Source organism: Mangifera indica, chromosome 1, assembly GCF_011075055.1.
Source record: "Mangifera indica cultivar Alphonso chromosome 1, CATAS_Mindica_2.1, whole genome shotgun sequence".
Taxonomy (NCBI): Eukaryota; Viridiplantae; Streptophyta; class Magnoliopsida; order Sapindales; family Anacardiaceae; genus Mangifera; species Mangifera indica.
In genome coordinates this window covers 4,894,364-4,910,773 of record NC_058137.1, presented here as the reverse complement: position 1 = coordinate 4,910,773, position 16,410 = coordinate 4,894,364, and the positions used below count along the sequence as shown (strand labels likewise).

Here is a 16,410-nt window from a genome sequence, read left to right as displayed (position 1 = left end):
TTGACAAAAGCTTAAATTTTATTTTTTTTTTAAATCTTCTACATAACATAGTAATTCCAAATGATCAACAATAAAAGATGACCTTGACTTTATTATCACTGTGCAATATTGTGACGAATGTGCCTGAGCAGCACAGGAATAACGGTATCCGGCGAGCTCAACTGCGGCAAGTGGCCATCAGACGACATCACTTCAACTATGGAAATCCCACCAAGGTTCTGGTGAAGGTATTCTGAGACAACCACCGGCACGGCTAAGTCCTTGATACTTTGGATAATGTGGCAAGGTATGGTGATTAGGTTTAGAATTTGCCTCAAGTCACTTTGGAATATGGTTTGCGCCACACTCAAGGCTATGTCTGGTCGCATGTTGAATAGGGTTCGACTGAATTCTTGAACCGCCACAGATTCCATGTCCCCGCCGACGACTAGTGGGGCAAATCCTGTACACCACGCCTTATAATTGGACCGCATGGCTTCGAAAAGCTGCTCTAGATCCCCTGGTTCAAATCCTCCAAAGTAATCCTCATCATTCAAGTACCTATAATTAACTCAGTCCAAATCATCAACTTTAGGTCATAAACAGTCCTTCCATCAAAATCATATCAAAGTAACCATGTCTTCGTTTAGCATTCATTAATATAAATTTATAGTAAATCTAAAATAATGTTAATTTTCAATTCAGAACAACTTTTTAATACATTATAGGAGAGAAAATCTCATCTATTAAGTTAACTTCTTAAGGTAATAAAATTTCAATAACAATTTATAAAGATCCTAACAAGTAGTCTCAGAATTTTTCAGATGCATGTGAGTTTGTTTTAAGTAATGTTAGATCAATAACCTAATGTATAATTTAGAAAAGATCATTAAAAATACTACATTGGTTGGAAATGAATTTGGGTGTTGGTATATAAGTACGAGAAAACGTATCTGAAAACTAACTCAAAGGGTGTTATTAGATCTCTAACCCAAAAAACTACCTAAACGGAAAAGATTTTCCTAATTTCCCTCACACTTAAATGCCTACACCCAACTTGGGTCTGAGGCTTTGATACCACTTGTAGGAGAAAGTCTTACCTCTTATTTGAAACTTTCCTTCATACTTATGATACCAATTAATAGGGTGGTGTAAGACTTTCCCTCACACACATATTCTCTATCTAAAAAAGGAATAAAATCAAATTGCTCATCAAAACTTTGTTCATCTTAAAAATGTCTTCTAAAATTTTTTTTAACCATTCAGTTGATGATCCGGGTGAAAACAGTAAATTGTAAAATTAAAAATCAATCTTTGAAAAATAGATTTTAGTTTCGGATTTGGCTCCTCAAGAGTGGAATCAAAACCAATTTAAACTGAGACCTATTAATTGGAATCAAAATCTATCCAAAGTTGGCCAACAAATAAAGCCTATCCGAAACTGAAAGTCAAATACTCGATACTCCTAGTTCAAAGGGTGTGAGACTTTTTATCACACTTATATACACGACGTAACATGGAGTTTGATACTGCTTTATTGAAACCTCCGCAAACTGATATCAACTCTCTCTCACCCAAAAGCTAGTTAAGAGAGCTTTAACATTTTCCCATACCTGAATTCTTTGTTATTTAGAAATTAAATCGAATCGAATATTGGCATAAAGATAAGAGAAGACTAACTAAAAAGCAGTTAAGAAAGGGGAAATGATAATTATAATACATGATTCAAACAGTTGAAAACACTGACAGATCCATAATTTGATCATCTGATCATTCCATTATATTACGGTTAAAGAAATTTAAACGCGTCGTAAATTTACCTCGGGGAACCAGAAATCATGACAATTTTGGTGAAGAGATCAGGGCGATGGATAGAGGCCATGGCTCCAATCATGCAAGAAACAGAATGGCCAACAAAAATACAAGACTCAATTTGCAGCTCTTCGAAAATCGCAAGCAAATCATAGACAAAACCTTCAAGAGTTGCATATCTGTTGAAATCGAAGTAGTCAGGATTGGTTGTCCCAGCGCCCATATTATCGTACAAAACGACGCGATAATCCTCCAGAAGGTGAGGGACGAGGTGCTTCCACACCGACTGATCGGTGCCGAAGCCATGAGCCAAGACGATGATTTCGTCGCCTGAGCCGAGGACCTTGACGTTGTGACCTTCTTCTACAATTCCCATTTATATCTTTGGCAGGAATCAAGTGGGATATGGGTGGGTTTGTACAGTAAATGCAAGTTTATTTATAGTGATGCGAAGTGAAGATGATTTTCCCTTGGTTTTGGGACTTCGAAGTTGGGTGATCACGCGGGGAATCATTTGAACCACATGTGTGTTACACAATATCTTGATAATATTTGTTATTTTGTAATAACAATATTATGTTTACATTTTTTTTTTTTACATAATTTAAATATGTATATATTATGTAATAATTATTATTTTATCTTTAATTTAAAATCATCAAATTATATTATAATATATTAAATATATACCTAAATTATATATTAAAAATATATAAACATAGTTTTATTAATTTTTTAATAATATTTTATTAGATTTTCAAGTATAAGATTTGAAACTTTGATCCCATATGGAAAAGCAAAAATTTTTATTATATAATTTATATGATTTTAAATTCTTTAATTTTAATAACTATTTTTTTGAGATGTAAATCTCTATTATTTAAAGTTTTTATAAGATATCTTCAAGGCTTTTTTTTTTTTTTTTTAGAAAAAAATTTTGACTTTTCCTTATCAATTTAGATAATCAGTGAAGTCTTTTGTAACCAACAAAGGTGGCTATTTCAATAGTTAACTATTCGTTGAATCTGACATTAGACGATTCAAAGGGTTTCCTGATTCCTGGGGTTGATGATGATGTTGGTTGACAGTTATTTTCTATCTCTGCCAGCGCAAACTCTAAATTGGACAATGGGAATACAAAAGGGTGATTTTTGTTTTGCTAGTCTTTTATTATTAAAAAAGATAAAATAATTTTATATTATTATATAATTAAATATTATTTTATTTTTAATTTTTAATTATTTAATTATATATTAACATATTATTATTTATATATAAAATTATGTACATAATACTATTTTATTAAAAAACCAAAAGACTTATTCCTATATAAAGTTTGTTGTACTTTCAAACTTTCACTCACAAAATTTTAAAAACCTAAATACTCATATTTTATTAAAATTTTCAATTATAATTAAAAAAAAACTATCATTGAACTAAAAAATTTTAAAAGATTATCTCATTTCTCATATTAATTTAAAAAAATTAACAAATTCCCCCCACCTTAAAGTTTAAAAAGCTACCATTTTTCCTTTAGTTTTTTTCTCTTCTCCGGTCACTTCATTCCGACCGACAGTTGGTGTTTACCACCCATCTTCTCATACCAACCGTTCAAGAGAAGCCATCAGCAACCAAAAAAACTAACGAAGATGAATTCATTTTCCTTCGACAAAAAGCTGTGTTTGTCTTTTTGGGGGTATAAAGATGATTCATCTTTGCCATTACAGATGACGCTCAAACAAAAACGTCAAGAGAGAGAGAGTGTGTTGGAGGGGCCGAAGAAGGTGGCCGAAAATAGAGATGTTGTTGAAAAAAGTAAGGAAAAAATAAAACTTTAAGGGGTCGTTTGGCTATGGGTTTTAAAAATTACCTTGGTAATCTATCTTTTATTCCCTTGTTTGGTTTGTCAGTAATAAAATATTACAGTAATCTTCTATTACCTATGCTGACGTGACAGGTAATATAGGTGATAATCTGATTACCACCTTCACCTTAGATATTTAAAGATTATCAAGATAATATTGATTTTATTATAATTATATTAGTATTTATTAATTTTTTGAGATAAAAATAAATTTATTTTTAATTAATATGACAAATAATATGAAAAATATTTAAAAATAATTATATTCAAGGACATTTAAGTAAAATAATTTACTAATAATTTTTTATTACTATTAGTCAAATACAATAATTATTTATACCTATCAAATTTTATCAAACATAGTAATCATTTATACCCAATAATCTTTTAAGTAATCTATCTTCAAGATAATCTTTCTATTTTGATAATAAAATATTACCTAAACCAAACATCTTCTAAAAGACACTTGGTAAGATTTTAAAATTTAAGATAGAAAAAAATTATTAATTTTTATAATTAAAATATAAAAATAAAATAAATTTTATTTTTTAATATTATTAATTAAATAATAATTATATTATTTTATTTAATAAATTTTATTAATTTTAATAGTTAATTTATAAATTATTGAAATTTGTGGATGAAAATTTGCCAATATATACTAAACCTCCAGTGGGAATAAGCCTTCTAACCTAAAAATAACAAACGGCAAATAAAAGATAGGATGGCGTGAATGATGGGGAACCTGGAAAGAGAACGGGATCCGAAGCAGGTCTGATTTTCTACAAAACCACCACACTTGTCACACTGGTTGTCCATCCTAGGGTTGGGAATCAATCTCTGTTTCTATTTCTATTGGAGTTGGAGGTATCAATCTCTATCTCTCACTCGTCTCTGTTGCAGAGATAAAAATAATTTTTCATACTTTTCTTGCGAACAAAAATCTTTTCCTATCCCTTCTCTATTCCCTTAGAAAAAAGTCTTGTCTCTGTATCAATCAAAAAAAAATTTTTTTTTTATACCTTTAAAATATAATATAAATATATTAAATAATAAAATTAAAATCAATCTATTATTTTAAATATCATAAATATAATATATTAATCATTTTAATATGTATAATAAAAATTTAAATAAATTTTAAAAATATAAATAAATAAAATTATAAAAATATATTCATATTTTAAGTAAATATATTAATATAAAAGAATAATTATGCGAGTGGGGTAGGGAAGGCGTATGGGAGGGAGAGGACATATGTATCCCTTTTTCTAGGTACATAGATTTTTTTTATTCTCATTTTCATCTCCGTCTATTTCTCTGTTTTTATTAAAGAATCTTTTTCTTATTAAAATCATAAAAGGCCGGTGACTCTGAAATCAGATTAAAATTGTCATCTCTACATCTTCCCTTTGTCCATTCCGAATGTCCAACTCCTGCTTCGCCCATCATCCTTTTCCCACTTTCAGCTTTCCGTGCTTATAACGACACAGTATTTAATTTTATGAGTGATTATTATCATAATTAATATTATTGTTCCGACCTTATAATGTTAATAATTATATTAAATCAGTAGGATTAACTCACATCTGACACGTGGAAAAGAGAATTAAGAGAAAGCAGAGTTGCCAAATCACTATTTTCCACTTAAGGTTTGGTGAATTTACATTTTTATACTTTAGGTTAGATTCCCACCCATTATCTATTTAGGTTATTGAATTCTATTAGCTTTTAGTTAAATTACTGGTTTACCCCTTTTTAGTGCAATGACAAACTAACATGAAATTCAATTACAAATATGTCCCTTTTTAATTGAATGCAGGAATTATCCCTTGTATTATTGTCCTCTAATAACACTTTCTGCATTTTGATGATAAAACGATAGAATAAGATATATATTCATGTCTCTCGCTTGTATTGATTGGATGAATAAATTTAAATATAATGATTAATCGATAATTATTATATCAGATAAATAAAGTTTCATAAACTTGACAGGGATAAAAACTTAGACTTTTTTTATAAAAATTCTAATATTTTATCAGTTTTTTACGTTATTCATAACTAAATATGACCTAAAAAATGCTTTCTCTACATAAAAACTGAGTTTGCATCGTCAAAATTGAACTGTTGACTCACAAAGCTGCAAATTCAATGTAAAACTAAAATAAATCACAACTGACGTGCAGCCAACTGCACCGAATGCATGGCATCCGCCAACACCATCCCCGTAAGTCCCAACCTTGGGTGGGAAATAGTCTTTTTGTCTTTATATTTTGTTAACTGTAAAGTAAAATACACTAAATTACATACCCAGAATTTGATTCGTTTGTGTCGAACTGAATTTGAAGCATATTGATCTAAGTTTAATTATTTCCATAACACGATTTGTTATACGTATTACAATTCCGGATTTTGTGAATTTGGGAGGTTTCACAGACGCTTTGCGTTTTGGTGTTTTTAGGAGGAGAAAAAGAAACTTTGCATAATCATTAATTACGGTAGTTTTAGGACTTTAAATGTGTCCTCAGTTGCTCCTATTTTCTCCATTCAACAACCTTTCAACTACTCATCGACAATTAATTGTAGACGGATTGAGTCAACCATTATAGATAAATCTAAATCTAATATATTTTTCTCAAAGGAGACATTAAAAGATGATGTGTCCATCGTTTGAATACAATTAGTATTATTAAAACTAAATTAGATCGATTGATTTAATTATAAATCAGTTTATGATCTAATCAAATAAATTTGAAAAACAATCAATTTTTTGTCTTTTTATATATATTTATAAAGAAAAAATCAAAATGATAACGAATAACATTAAAAAAATGGTTAAAAGTTAAATAGCTATCATTAAAAATAAATAAATATTAATTAGAGAAAAAAAAGTTATTGAAAATAAATAAACATTAATTAAATAGAAGAATTAAATTAAATTGATTTTTAGTGGGTTAAAATAAGTTAATTATTTAAACAAATTTTTTCAATAGAAAAAAGGTAAATGAGTGACATTAAATTATTCTCTTTAAATACATATTATTTATATTTAAAAAATATAATAAATATTTAATAATATTTAAGAAACACATTATAATTTAAAAATCGATCGAATTATAAATCAGTAAGATATCCAATTTAATTATCGTTCTGATTTTAAAAATATTGAATCTGAAGATAGCATCCACCGACGCCATTCGTAAGTCATAAAACAGTTAGTTGTATGAATGTGATGCGACAATGCTTGTTTACTACTTTGTAAAACACAACACAAAAATATCTTTACTTATTTTCAGGTATTTTCATTTTAAAAGTATCAAAGTGTACCAGAAATTAAACTCGACCTCAGAATATTGCCCTGTTGGAAAAGGCATGTGGATGCATCAAATTTGACATCTTCTGAGTTGGGGCTCAAGCTGTGGTCCATGCAAATGGTGTATTGCAAAATGCTGTTTCAAATGCCAGCCACCCCGATTGAGACATCAAAAAATTTCCACTTATTAAACCAAACTGAATTTTCTGATAATACTGGTCAGTGAGTCGACAGCCCTAACTAGTTAGTACGTACCAATGATATCAATATTATATAATTAAAATTTTAAAATTAATTTTAGTCATTCAATATATCATAATGGTTGAACTAATCTAATTATATAATTAATATAAATTTTAGCTATTATCCGAACCAAATTTGACACTGGTTTTCAATTAAATCAACCTCTGAAGTTCGTATTTTAAAGTAGTGTACAAAGTCGCATAACCAATAATAACAACTAAAGATGGCAGTAGGTCGTTGTTGAACCTGTCCACTAGGATTGAAAGACTTACAAGACTGTCCAAATCTCCTTAGATCATGTCTTCACTAATCTTTAACGGGTTGGTTCGCATGTTTTTGTAATATTTTTAATAGACCATACCGAACTCTTACCCTAAAGGGGGCTAGGCCATGCTATGGGCTGGCTGCCCCCTTGGACATGTCTTGGCCACAGCTAGCACTAAAATATGAAGGAATACAATTATTATCATTATCTCCCAAATCACAGGGAAGAATAAGGGTGATCAAAATGCGACGTAAGGCAGCAGCCATAGCAGTTTCCTCTCTAGCAAGATACATTTACTCAGCATCCTCTGGAGGGAGGTTAATTATGATTTCTATACACAAGATAATTCATTAACAGTCCTAGATGTTGCTTGGTTGCAGTTACCAGCTCGAAGAACATCCTCTGCTTCACCTGCTTTACGAGAGAAGATATCTACTGGAGCGCTGGTGAACCCAACAAGGCAATAATCTTTGAATTTAGCCTTTGAAGAACCCAGTGGGTGATCTAGATAGATCACAACAACTGTGATATCATCATGAAGATGTCGCCTTGCTCCTCTTTCAGTTCTTTTTAAGTCCTCATATTCCATTTCTCTTTTCCTCGCTGCCACCTCTTGTGCAGCTCTCACCAATCGTCTTGCTATTCCCTAAAGATCGGAAAAAATCATTCTCATGTCATTTCATAAATTGATGTGTACAAAAAGAGCAAGGTTTGTTGATTGATTTTAACGGAAGCCTTACAGCTCTTGGGCTCTTGAGAACAATTTCAACAGCTGCTTCATCACTTAAATGCTCCCAGAGACCATCAGATGCAAAGATCAAGAACAAGTCCTCTGGCTTCAACTTTCGAATTAACACTGACGGTTCTGCTGTCATCACAGGCCTTTTCAGAGGGGCTGCTGATCCAAATTGTTGAAAAAGATTATCACTGCTGAACTCAGGTTTCTTCAAATAAACATCTCCGATGGATCTTGAAACCTATCAAGGCAACTAGTGTTAGATGGAGCCTTGTGCTCTGACATTACAAATGGCAACAACAATAATACAGAAGGAAGCAAAACGATAGCAGATGAGTCCTCAAAATAAACTCATCTGGTGCCCAAATGCTGATGAAATTTCATACCTGAATTATTCCCTTTATGCGCCAAACCCCGTGGCTAAAAACTACAACATGGGAATCATCTGGATGAAGGGCCTCAACCTCCTTTCTCACCTCCTCAACACCAACATTATGATCGATAGACAACCTTTCTGCCAAAACCCGTGTATTTTTTCGACTGTCTGACACTCTCCTCCCTAACACAGCCCTGGAGTCACCAAGATTTGCTACATATAACACATCATTAGCAATTACACCAACAAGGCAACATGAACCCACTGCAGCAATCTGCGGCCGAAAACGCCATGATCTCTTCACTAAATGTAGAAATGCCTCTTCTGTTGCACCAAATGCCTTTTTCATCACTTCTTCTGAAAACCCCCCTTCCTCCATGGAAAACTCTGGAATTCATAGTTTAATTAGTCTGCTATGGTTAAACATGGAGTTCAATAATCTAATTCAAGTTTCATTGACAACTAATTGATCATATCAATTCTACATGATTATCCTAACAAAAAAATTTTCTCATCCACCAAGTAAAAGGAAAAATTGAGCTTACCGTGGAGAAAAGGGAAGAGGTGATGAGTGATGAAGCGGGAAGCCTCAGGACCACCATGGCCATCATAGATACCGATATATGTGGTCGAAGGAGAAGTGAACACCTGTCCCTGGTCCTCCAACAGAGAATTAGCTTGCGCCATTGCAACTGAATAGTCGCCAGAAGCATGCGGCTTCAAGTCCATATGCCACAACAGCCCATCAGCACCATCTTCCCCTCGAAAACACCTCTCTAATGACCTCTTACACTTGTCCAACATCATTATAACCCAGAACTACACCACAGCAGTCTGATGAGTGATTAAGAGAACTTAACAAAAAATCAAAAAAAGGGAGATTTGAGGAAAGTTTTTGGCGAGAAAAGTGAAACAGCGTAAATGAAATAGTTCAAAATTCAAAGGCGTTCAAAGTAAACGCGGCTAAGTCACAAGGTCTTCCTGGAGTTGACGTGCTCGTTGGGGGGAAAAACTTATCCAGTGCTTTGTCAGCATCTAATAATCCAATGGTAGTTCTTACAACCCAGCGAACTTGGAATGATCAAACTTGGTATGCAAGCAGAAAATTTCCTTATCTGAAAGAGACTCCTAACCCAATCAAATCAAAATTAAGAACTTATCAAAAATTTTTAATCCTCATCCAATTTAAATTAGGTTCAAATCGACTTAACATGATCCAAATTAATTCAAAATTATTTATTATATTTCACTTTTCTAAATGATTTAACATTTCAATTTCTTTTTTAAATTATTTTAATATCCTACTAAAAACATGCAATATATAAAAATTTGAACTCAAGTGTTTAATATTTTTCCTCTCGAATTGTCATCTTTAGTTAGTTCAATAGTAAAATATAGTTAATACATAAAATCTTGAGAAGATGATATGTCATAGTTTAGTATCGTAAACTTATTTCATTAATTGCAATCGTTTTTTCTCTCATGTTTTTATATTTGGGTTCCTCTTAAGTTTTCATCTTTGGTAAGGTTGGCATATGAAATCTTGAGAATGTGTGGGGTCATAATTTAATGTTGTGAACATATTCAATTGTTGTGATCATCTTTTCTTAAATAAATCAAAACGTTAACTTTATCATAGTAGAAAATGATGTTGACAGATGTCTCGCATAATCATTTGTCTGGTGAAAACAATGGGTTACCATGAATTGATTTAAAAAATGCTTGGATTTAAGATTATGGATTATATTACCATGAAAACTTATGATCATAATTCAGGTATATTATTTCTAAACTTTAGTATCCAAATTCATAGATTAAAAGAATGTTGATTTCTTTACCACATTAATATAATTACTCTACCAAGTTAATGAAACAACTAAGTGAGTGGTATCTAACTTTCCCACTCCTTACTTCACTTTCATCTTTGATGGAATTAGACTTGGATATGATTCGAACCGACTCAGTCTTGAAAGTTAGTTTAGTATGATTTAATTCGACTCAAATTTATTTTATTTAAATTTAAATTAAACTCAAACTGAAAAATTAGGCTCGTTTTTTAAATCTAAATGAACTTGAGTCAATGAATGTTGGGCTTGAATCTAGGTCGAATTAATAATTTGAATTCATGACTCAATTTGGTTTGAATTCATGGCTTAAATAAAAAAATTTCAATATTACTTAGGTAAAATGACATTGTTTTGTCAATAATTCAAATAAAATCGAACTATGAATTCGAACTATTAATTTATTTTTTATTTAAGTCAAATTCAAATCGAGAGATGTTCAGACTCGGCCTGCCTGATCCGAATCATTGATTTTGATTATTTTACCTGTAATCAACAAGGATGAAGAATGGCTATTCTGCTGCAAATTCAACATTACCCAAATGATTGATTTTGATTATTTTACAGGTAATTTTGATTTTATACGTAGATAAAACGTTTTGTTATGTCTAACAAAAAACTATATTTAATAAATAATTTTAAGTTTTATTTAAGTCACTGGCATCATCATCATCAATTCACCGATCGGATAAAGTTTTGATCCAAGATCCAAGTCCTTAACCGGGGCCAAGGTTAGGTTAGGTTAGGTTTGATTATTAAAACAATTGTACGAATGTTTGGATTGGATTCCATTTGTCAAAAAGTCATATCGTATCAATTACAATTTAAATCAAACTTTATCCATTTACACCTGTTTCTACGAAAGCCAGCAAGCAAACGAGACTGCGACGAAGAACCATTCACCAAAAATAAATCAATAATTAAATCTGTACAATGTGGAAAATTTGTTGGGCATCCCCACCCCACTGCTTTTAGAATTTTGTCTGGGCTTTGTGAGAATGTATTGATTGACCTTGAGCTCAAATTGTTATAGCCAGGAGGAATATCCCAAGTATGCATTTTACGGAAGCAAAGACTAGTAAAATTGATAAAATATCAAGATTTTCATTAAAAAAAGCTTGATTTTAAATTTTTATCACGTTTATAAAATTTTAATATTAAAATATTATTATAACATAAATAAAATTTATTTTTATATATAGTATTATTTTTTAAAATTTACTAAGAGAATGATGGTTCCCATGTGAGCGAGAGACAATACATGTAGTCTTTTGATAATGGGCACGGTTTGTTTAATGGGCCAACATCACGAGGATCCAGTTTAAAGGCCCAGATTTCCTTGAAAGTCCAATAAATTAGGTTCTTTCTACATAGCAACACTGTTCATATTTTAGATGAATGGCTGGGGGGTTAGAGGTGCCATTAGCCAATATTCATCGTATTTATTTCTGTCTTTTAATGCTGGTTTTATACAGGGATGAACTTAACTTTTTTCTTTACTTAATTTTCGTGCTTATTTTAGTCACATATTTTACCAATTATTACGATCCATTCACAGGAAAAAACTGACCATTTTTTTCATTATGAATGGATTCGATTCGATCCAAAACATCGGAGGGGTTGATGTAATGTTAGTATAAGATAGAATAATCTTATACGCAAGATGAGTTTCACTTTAGATATTAAAGATAAGAGTAGTTTATGTGTATAATTTTATACATAAATAATGATATATCATTATATAATTAGATAGTTTTAAATTAGAGATATAACAATATTCAATCATATAGTGATAAATTATTATTTGTGTATATAAACAATAAAACTATATATAATAATTGAGTGATTTTAAATTATTAATAAAGTAATATTTACTCATATGAGGTCACATCATTTATCTATATATTTATATTTGTGTACTAAAAAATAGATATACATAATATTACTTGTGTACTTATTTTAAACACATAAATATATACACATTTATGTATATATTATTAAATAATTAAATGATTTTTAATTTAAAATAAAATAATATTTAATTATATAATAATATATATAATTATATATCTATAATGGTTATAGACAACACTGCTCCACAAGAAATCATTAAAATATTTGTGCAGGTAAAATTCCCAAATTAATTTGTGAGGTGTGAGGCATTGAGAGAAGGGGAAAGTTTAGAGCTAACCCTGAAAGAAAACAAAAAGGTTGGCTTAAATTAAGTCAGGGTCAGATTCGAATCGAGTTAAATTTAAGTTTGTTTGGGTTTAAATTTGGCTCGGTTTACCTATAACTGAACTCAAATTTAACAAAATTTAGTTTAACTAAAAGGATATAATAAACTAAATTTTTTAATAAAATTTTGTTTATACCTAAATATATATTTAGGTTTTTAAAAGGGTGTGAAAATCATTTTGAGGTTTCAATGTAACTTGGGTGGAAACAAGCTGTTTGGCCTTAAAAAATTTTCAAATGGCTGATGGTACAAGAAAAATTCAACGCACCTCTGCACCTTTGAAATGGTTTTAAACGGATTTCTCATGTGTTCATCTTTTTGCTTTTCCAGCCATTGCATATCTTCAAATTCAAATCACCCACCATTGCCTCTCCCTCTTTTTTTCTCCACCTCAAGTCATCGTTTACACTTTAGTGACCCTCACGAGACGACTTGCCGTTTTCACATAAATTAAAGTATCAAAATTCATACTTTTATCATGACAAGCACAGTACCTCTCTGTCTCTCCACTGCGATCCTCTTCATTTCCATTACTCTCTACTCTAATCATTCAGAGCTTTATTTTTTTTTTTTTAAATTTAAAATTATTTAATTTCTGTATCCTTATTAGATAACACAGTCGTTGCTAAGAACAACTTCATTTAATTTAAAATACAGAAAAATTACAATAAAAAAATAATAGTAAATTCAAAAGAGACAACAATACAATGATGAGAAGAAGGAAAAAGAAGCATGCGTCTGCTAATCAAGTTTTTCTCCATCAACATAGCTTGCATGTGAAAGCTCCTTTAACCATTCAAACGTTCGATGACGTGACATAGCTTGCTTTCCTTGTTGCTTTTCTTTCATTTTCTGCTTTATCTTCAACTCGTGCAGTTTCTTTTCCTTCCCACTACTGCTTCCACCATTGTTAATCCTGCTTACTTCACCCTCACTTTTTATGAGCACAATATTGTTCAGTGGAACCGTTTCAACTGCTGTAATTGAACATTTACACCCACTAAACAAACCCATTTTCTTATCCAACAAATTCTGTTTCTTCTTATGCTTCTTCCCCATAATCTTCAAATCTTGTTTGCTATAATTCTTGATGCTGCTACTGCTACTGCCACTGCTACTGTTTCGACTAACACAACTTTTATGCCGAACCTTTACATCTTGCAATTCGATATCTGGGGTTCGAACCAACCCGACCCGAAAGAATTTCCAAACTGTCGATTTTTGGGTCCGGTTACCGCTGGTGTTGCGGCGTAATTGTGAAGTGGAGACTCTAATTTGGGGCTTGGGGCTTGGATAGGTGTGAAACTGGTTTCTAATGATTCTAGGGTTTGAATTTTTGGTGGTTGTGGTGGCGGAGGTGGTGGTGGTTGATGAGTTATGGCTTCTACTGCTGCTGCTTGTGCTACTGTTAATGCTTGTTAATCTATCTACTGAGCTCAAGTGGTCCATGGACTCGGACCTTGATAGGCATGATGTGGCTGAGTTGCGGCTCGAGTCATGCTGAGTTAACCTGGTTAACCCGCTCTCTGAACTCACTGAGAAACGTAATGGTAAAATTTGACCTTTGAAAAACACGTCATCGGCTGCGCACATTTCTGATTCTGTTGAAAGAGACCCACCCCATGACCCGAAATTGAACTCTTGATCTTCGGGATCTTTCACTTGACACCTCGGTTCGTCGCGGGACTGGTTTTGATCAACACGGTTATCTTGAATGTTGATCAAATTGAGTGGTAAATCAGAGAGGGATAATGCTTCTTCTTCTTCTTCTTCTTCTTCCCGATCGCTTAAACGTCCTCCTTCCAATAATTTATCTTCTGCAGAGAACCCACTTGCCATATTTACCAGCTGTACTAATTCAGAATAAAACTATAGGGGGAATGATGTAATCTCCCTGTGAAGAAGGCAAAGAGGAGAAAGAGAATGAGAGTTTATATAGGAAGAAGAAAAAAATTTGAATAAAATTGGACAAGTGGAAAATAAGCAAGTAAAGCATTAAAGAAACTATAGCAATAGAGAAGTCAGTGCAGGCGACCCAAACAGCATCTCTTTTTTCTTCCTTGAGACTGAACAAAACAATAAAATATATTATCAAATTTATATACAAATAATAAAATATCATCATATAAATAAATAAATAATATTTTATTTCTGGTTTAAAATTATTTGATCACTATAAAAAAAGAAACAATAGCGACCTAGCGAGCGCGCCATCAAGCCGGCCAACCATGCCCCTGGCCTGACCTCAACGAGAATTTATGCGCTTCTGGATTTCGCTTTCGATACATTATTGTGGTCGACAGAATGGTTGGTTTGTGGCGAAGTGGGGCACAAAAAGGCATGCAAATTTTATATACACAAAAATACTTTGAAAGAAATTTAAATATTTAATGGCATGCAACCAATTCACGTTTACCATGGACAGCTTTGCTCGGCTCAAGATTTAGTATTTTATGAAAAAAATTTAGTGTATACTACAGAAAAAGCCAATAAATTAATGTGCAGATGCTTGCTTACACACAAGGAAGCAATGCCTTTATGCGTTTTCGAATCACTTCAAAATTGGTACGAAACATTTTTAGTGAGTTTTGAAAATATAAAAAATTTCATCCTCGACTTTTGAGTGCACATCTTTATTATAACTAAAAAGTTGATGTGTCGTACTATTTTTTAAAAAGAAATGTTGTATTTTTATCAAATTTAGTATTTATTAAAAATTTTATATTTTTTATATTTATACATTTTCTTATTTTTATTACCTATAATTTCCATGATTCCGTTTGATTCTTGGCAGCAGTAGTATTCATCAAACTCATGAGATGAAGACAAATGGAGAGTAGAAAGAAAGAGAAAGGTTTGGTAAGGCGACTTAATTCTATGAATGAAGAGTCGGTGGGTTAGAATTTTTGTGGTGGTGTAAAAATGGCTGAATATATTTGATATTAACATTTTGCAATGTTATTATTTCATGGGCGGCTTGTGAATGATTCAGTCTCTCTCTCTCTCTCTCTCTCTCTCCCTCTTTCTGTCTTGTAAAATTAAAGGTGAATGATGTTGCCTTTGCCCCTCTCTCTGGTAAAAGAATGTCTTGTATTTCATTTCCTTTGTGATTAAAGTTCATCCGGCGTGGGTTAAAAAAAAAGAAAAGCACTGAAACTTCGAGAAAAACAAATAAAGCTATAATAATAATAATAATAATTTTAATCAATTATATTGCCTATATTAATTACATAGATAAATTCAAAATATAATCATAATATTATATTAGATAAATTACAAATTTACAAATATAGTATAATATTTCACTCATTTTAAGACGTAATAATTATTATTATTCCATACAAATATTTAATTTCTGAGGATAGATTGCAAAAGTTTCTTTTCATTTTCTTTTATGTGGGTAAGTATGATTAATCCTGTTTAAGATTCACCCAACAAGAATGGGAATCCTAAGACACATACTGTAGTTTGATTATTTTATTTTATTTTATTTTATTCCTTTTGGTCTTTTAATAATATAAAATAAAACAACTACAGCCCACCGGCTAATTAATTTGGTGATTATCATCTTGATTTGATGCTAACTGTTAACACAACAAGCTTAGCTTTATTTGGCAATAATATTGATTTTATGGTAAATTGTTAAATCTTGTTATTTGACTGACTTCATGGATTATGTTTGAGTTCTAATTAAGATTATAACTAATATTTGGTATAGATAAATACATTTTAACCA

The 16,410-nt window shown here is 31.4% G+C and overlaps 3 protein-coding genes across 4 annotated transcripts; all 3 read right to left on the bottom strand.

Moving 5' to 3' along the window:
• LOC123212685 (probable esterase KAI2) lies at positions 1-2,235 on the bottom strand. Its single transcript, XM_044631821.1, has 2 exons — positions 1,800-2,235; positions 1-540 (listed from the first exon to the last, which is right to left on the bottom strand). Exons 1-2 carry the CDS (start codon positions 2,165-2,167, stop codon positions 96-98), a joined length of 813 nt encoding a protein of 270 aa, XP_044487756.1. The 5' UTR covers positions 2,168-2,235; the 3' UTR covers positions 1-95.
• A 5,426-nt stretch (positions 2,236-7,661) lies between these two features.
• On the bottom strand, positions 7,662-9,537 carry LOC123218651 (probable protein phosphatase 2C 63). The gene is made up of 4 exons (XM_044640177.1): positions 9,137-9,537; positions 8,602-8,978; positions 8,220-8,456; positions 7,662-8,125 (listed from the first exon to the last, which is right to left on the bottom strand). The coding sequence occupies exons 1-4, from the start codon at positions 9,396-9,398 to the stop codon at positions 7,811-7,813; spliced, it is 1,191 nt and encodes a 396-aa protein (XP_044496112.1). The 5' UTR covers positions 9,399-9,537; the 3' UTR covers positions 7,662-7,810.
• A 3,759-nt stretch (positions 9,538-13,296) lies between these two features.
• On the bottom strand, positions 13,297-14,923 carry LOC123218641. 2 transcript variants are annotated; one of them, XM_044640156.1, is made up of 2 exons: positions 14,873-14,923; positions 13,297-14,740 (listed from the first exon to the last, which is right to left on the bottom strand). In XM_044640156.1, the coding sequence occupies exon 2, from the start codon at positions 14,511-14,513 to the stop codon at positions 13,416-13,418; it is 1,098 nt and encodes a 365-aa protein (XP_044496091.1). In that variant the 5' UTR covers positions 14,514-14,740; positions 14,873-14,923; the 3' UTR covers positions 13,297-13,415. The 2 variants fall into 2 exon arrangements, with proteins under 2 accessions (XP_044496091.1, XP_044496100.1); XM_044640165.1 differs by lacking the exon at positions 14,873-14,923 and having other exon boundaries at positions 13,297-14,568; positions 14,710-14,727.
• Positions 14,924-16,410: the final 1,487 nt, after the last annotated feature.

Coding starts and splice junctions, on each gene's coding strand:
- LOC123212685 (XM_044631821.1), bottom strand. CDS start 2,167: ATGGGAATTGTAGAAGAAGGTCACAACGTCAAGGTCCTCGGCTCAGGC. Junction 541..1,799: donor ATGATTTCTGGTTCCCCGAG/GTAAATTTACGA, acceptor AGTTAATTATAG/GTACTTGAATGATGAGGATT.
- LOC123218651 (XM_044640177.1), bottom strand. CDS start 9,398: ATGATGTTGGACAAGTGTAAGAGGTCATTAGAGAGGTGTTTTCGAGGG. Junction 8,457..8,601: donor GCATAAAGGGAATAATTCAG/GTATGAAATTTC, acceptor TTGCCTTGATAG/GTTTCAAGATCCATCGGAGA. Junction 8,126..8,219: donor TTCTCAAGAGCCCAAGAGCT/GTAAGGCTTCCG, acceptor TCCGATCTTTAG/GGAATAGCAAGACGATTGGT.
- LOC123218641 (XM_044640156.1), bottom strand. CDS start 14,513: ATGGCAAGTGGGTTCTCTGCAGAAGATAAATTATTGGAAGGAGGACGT.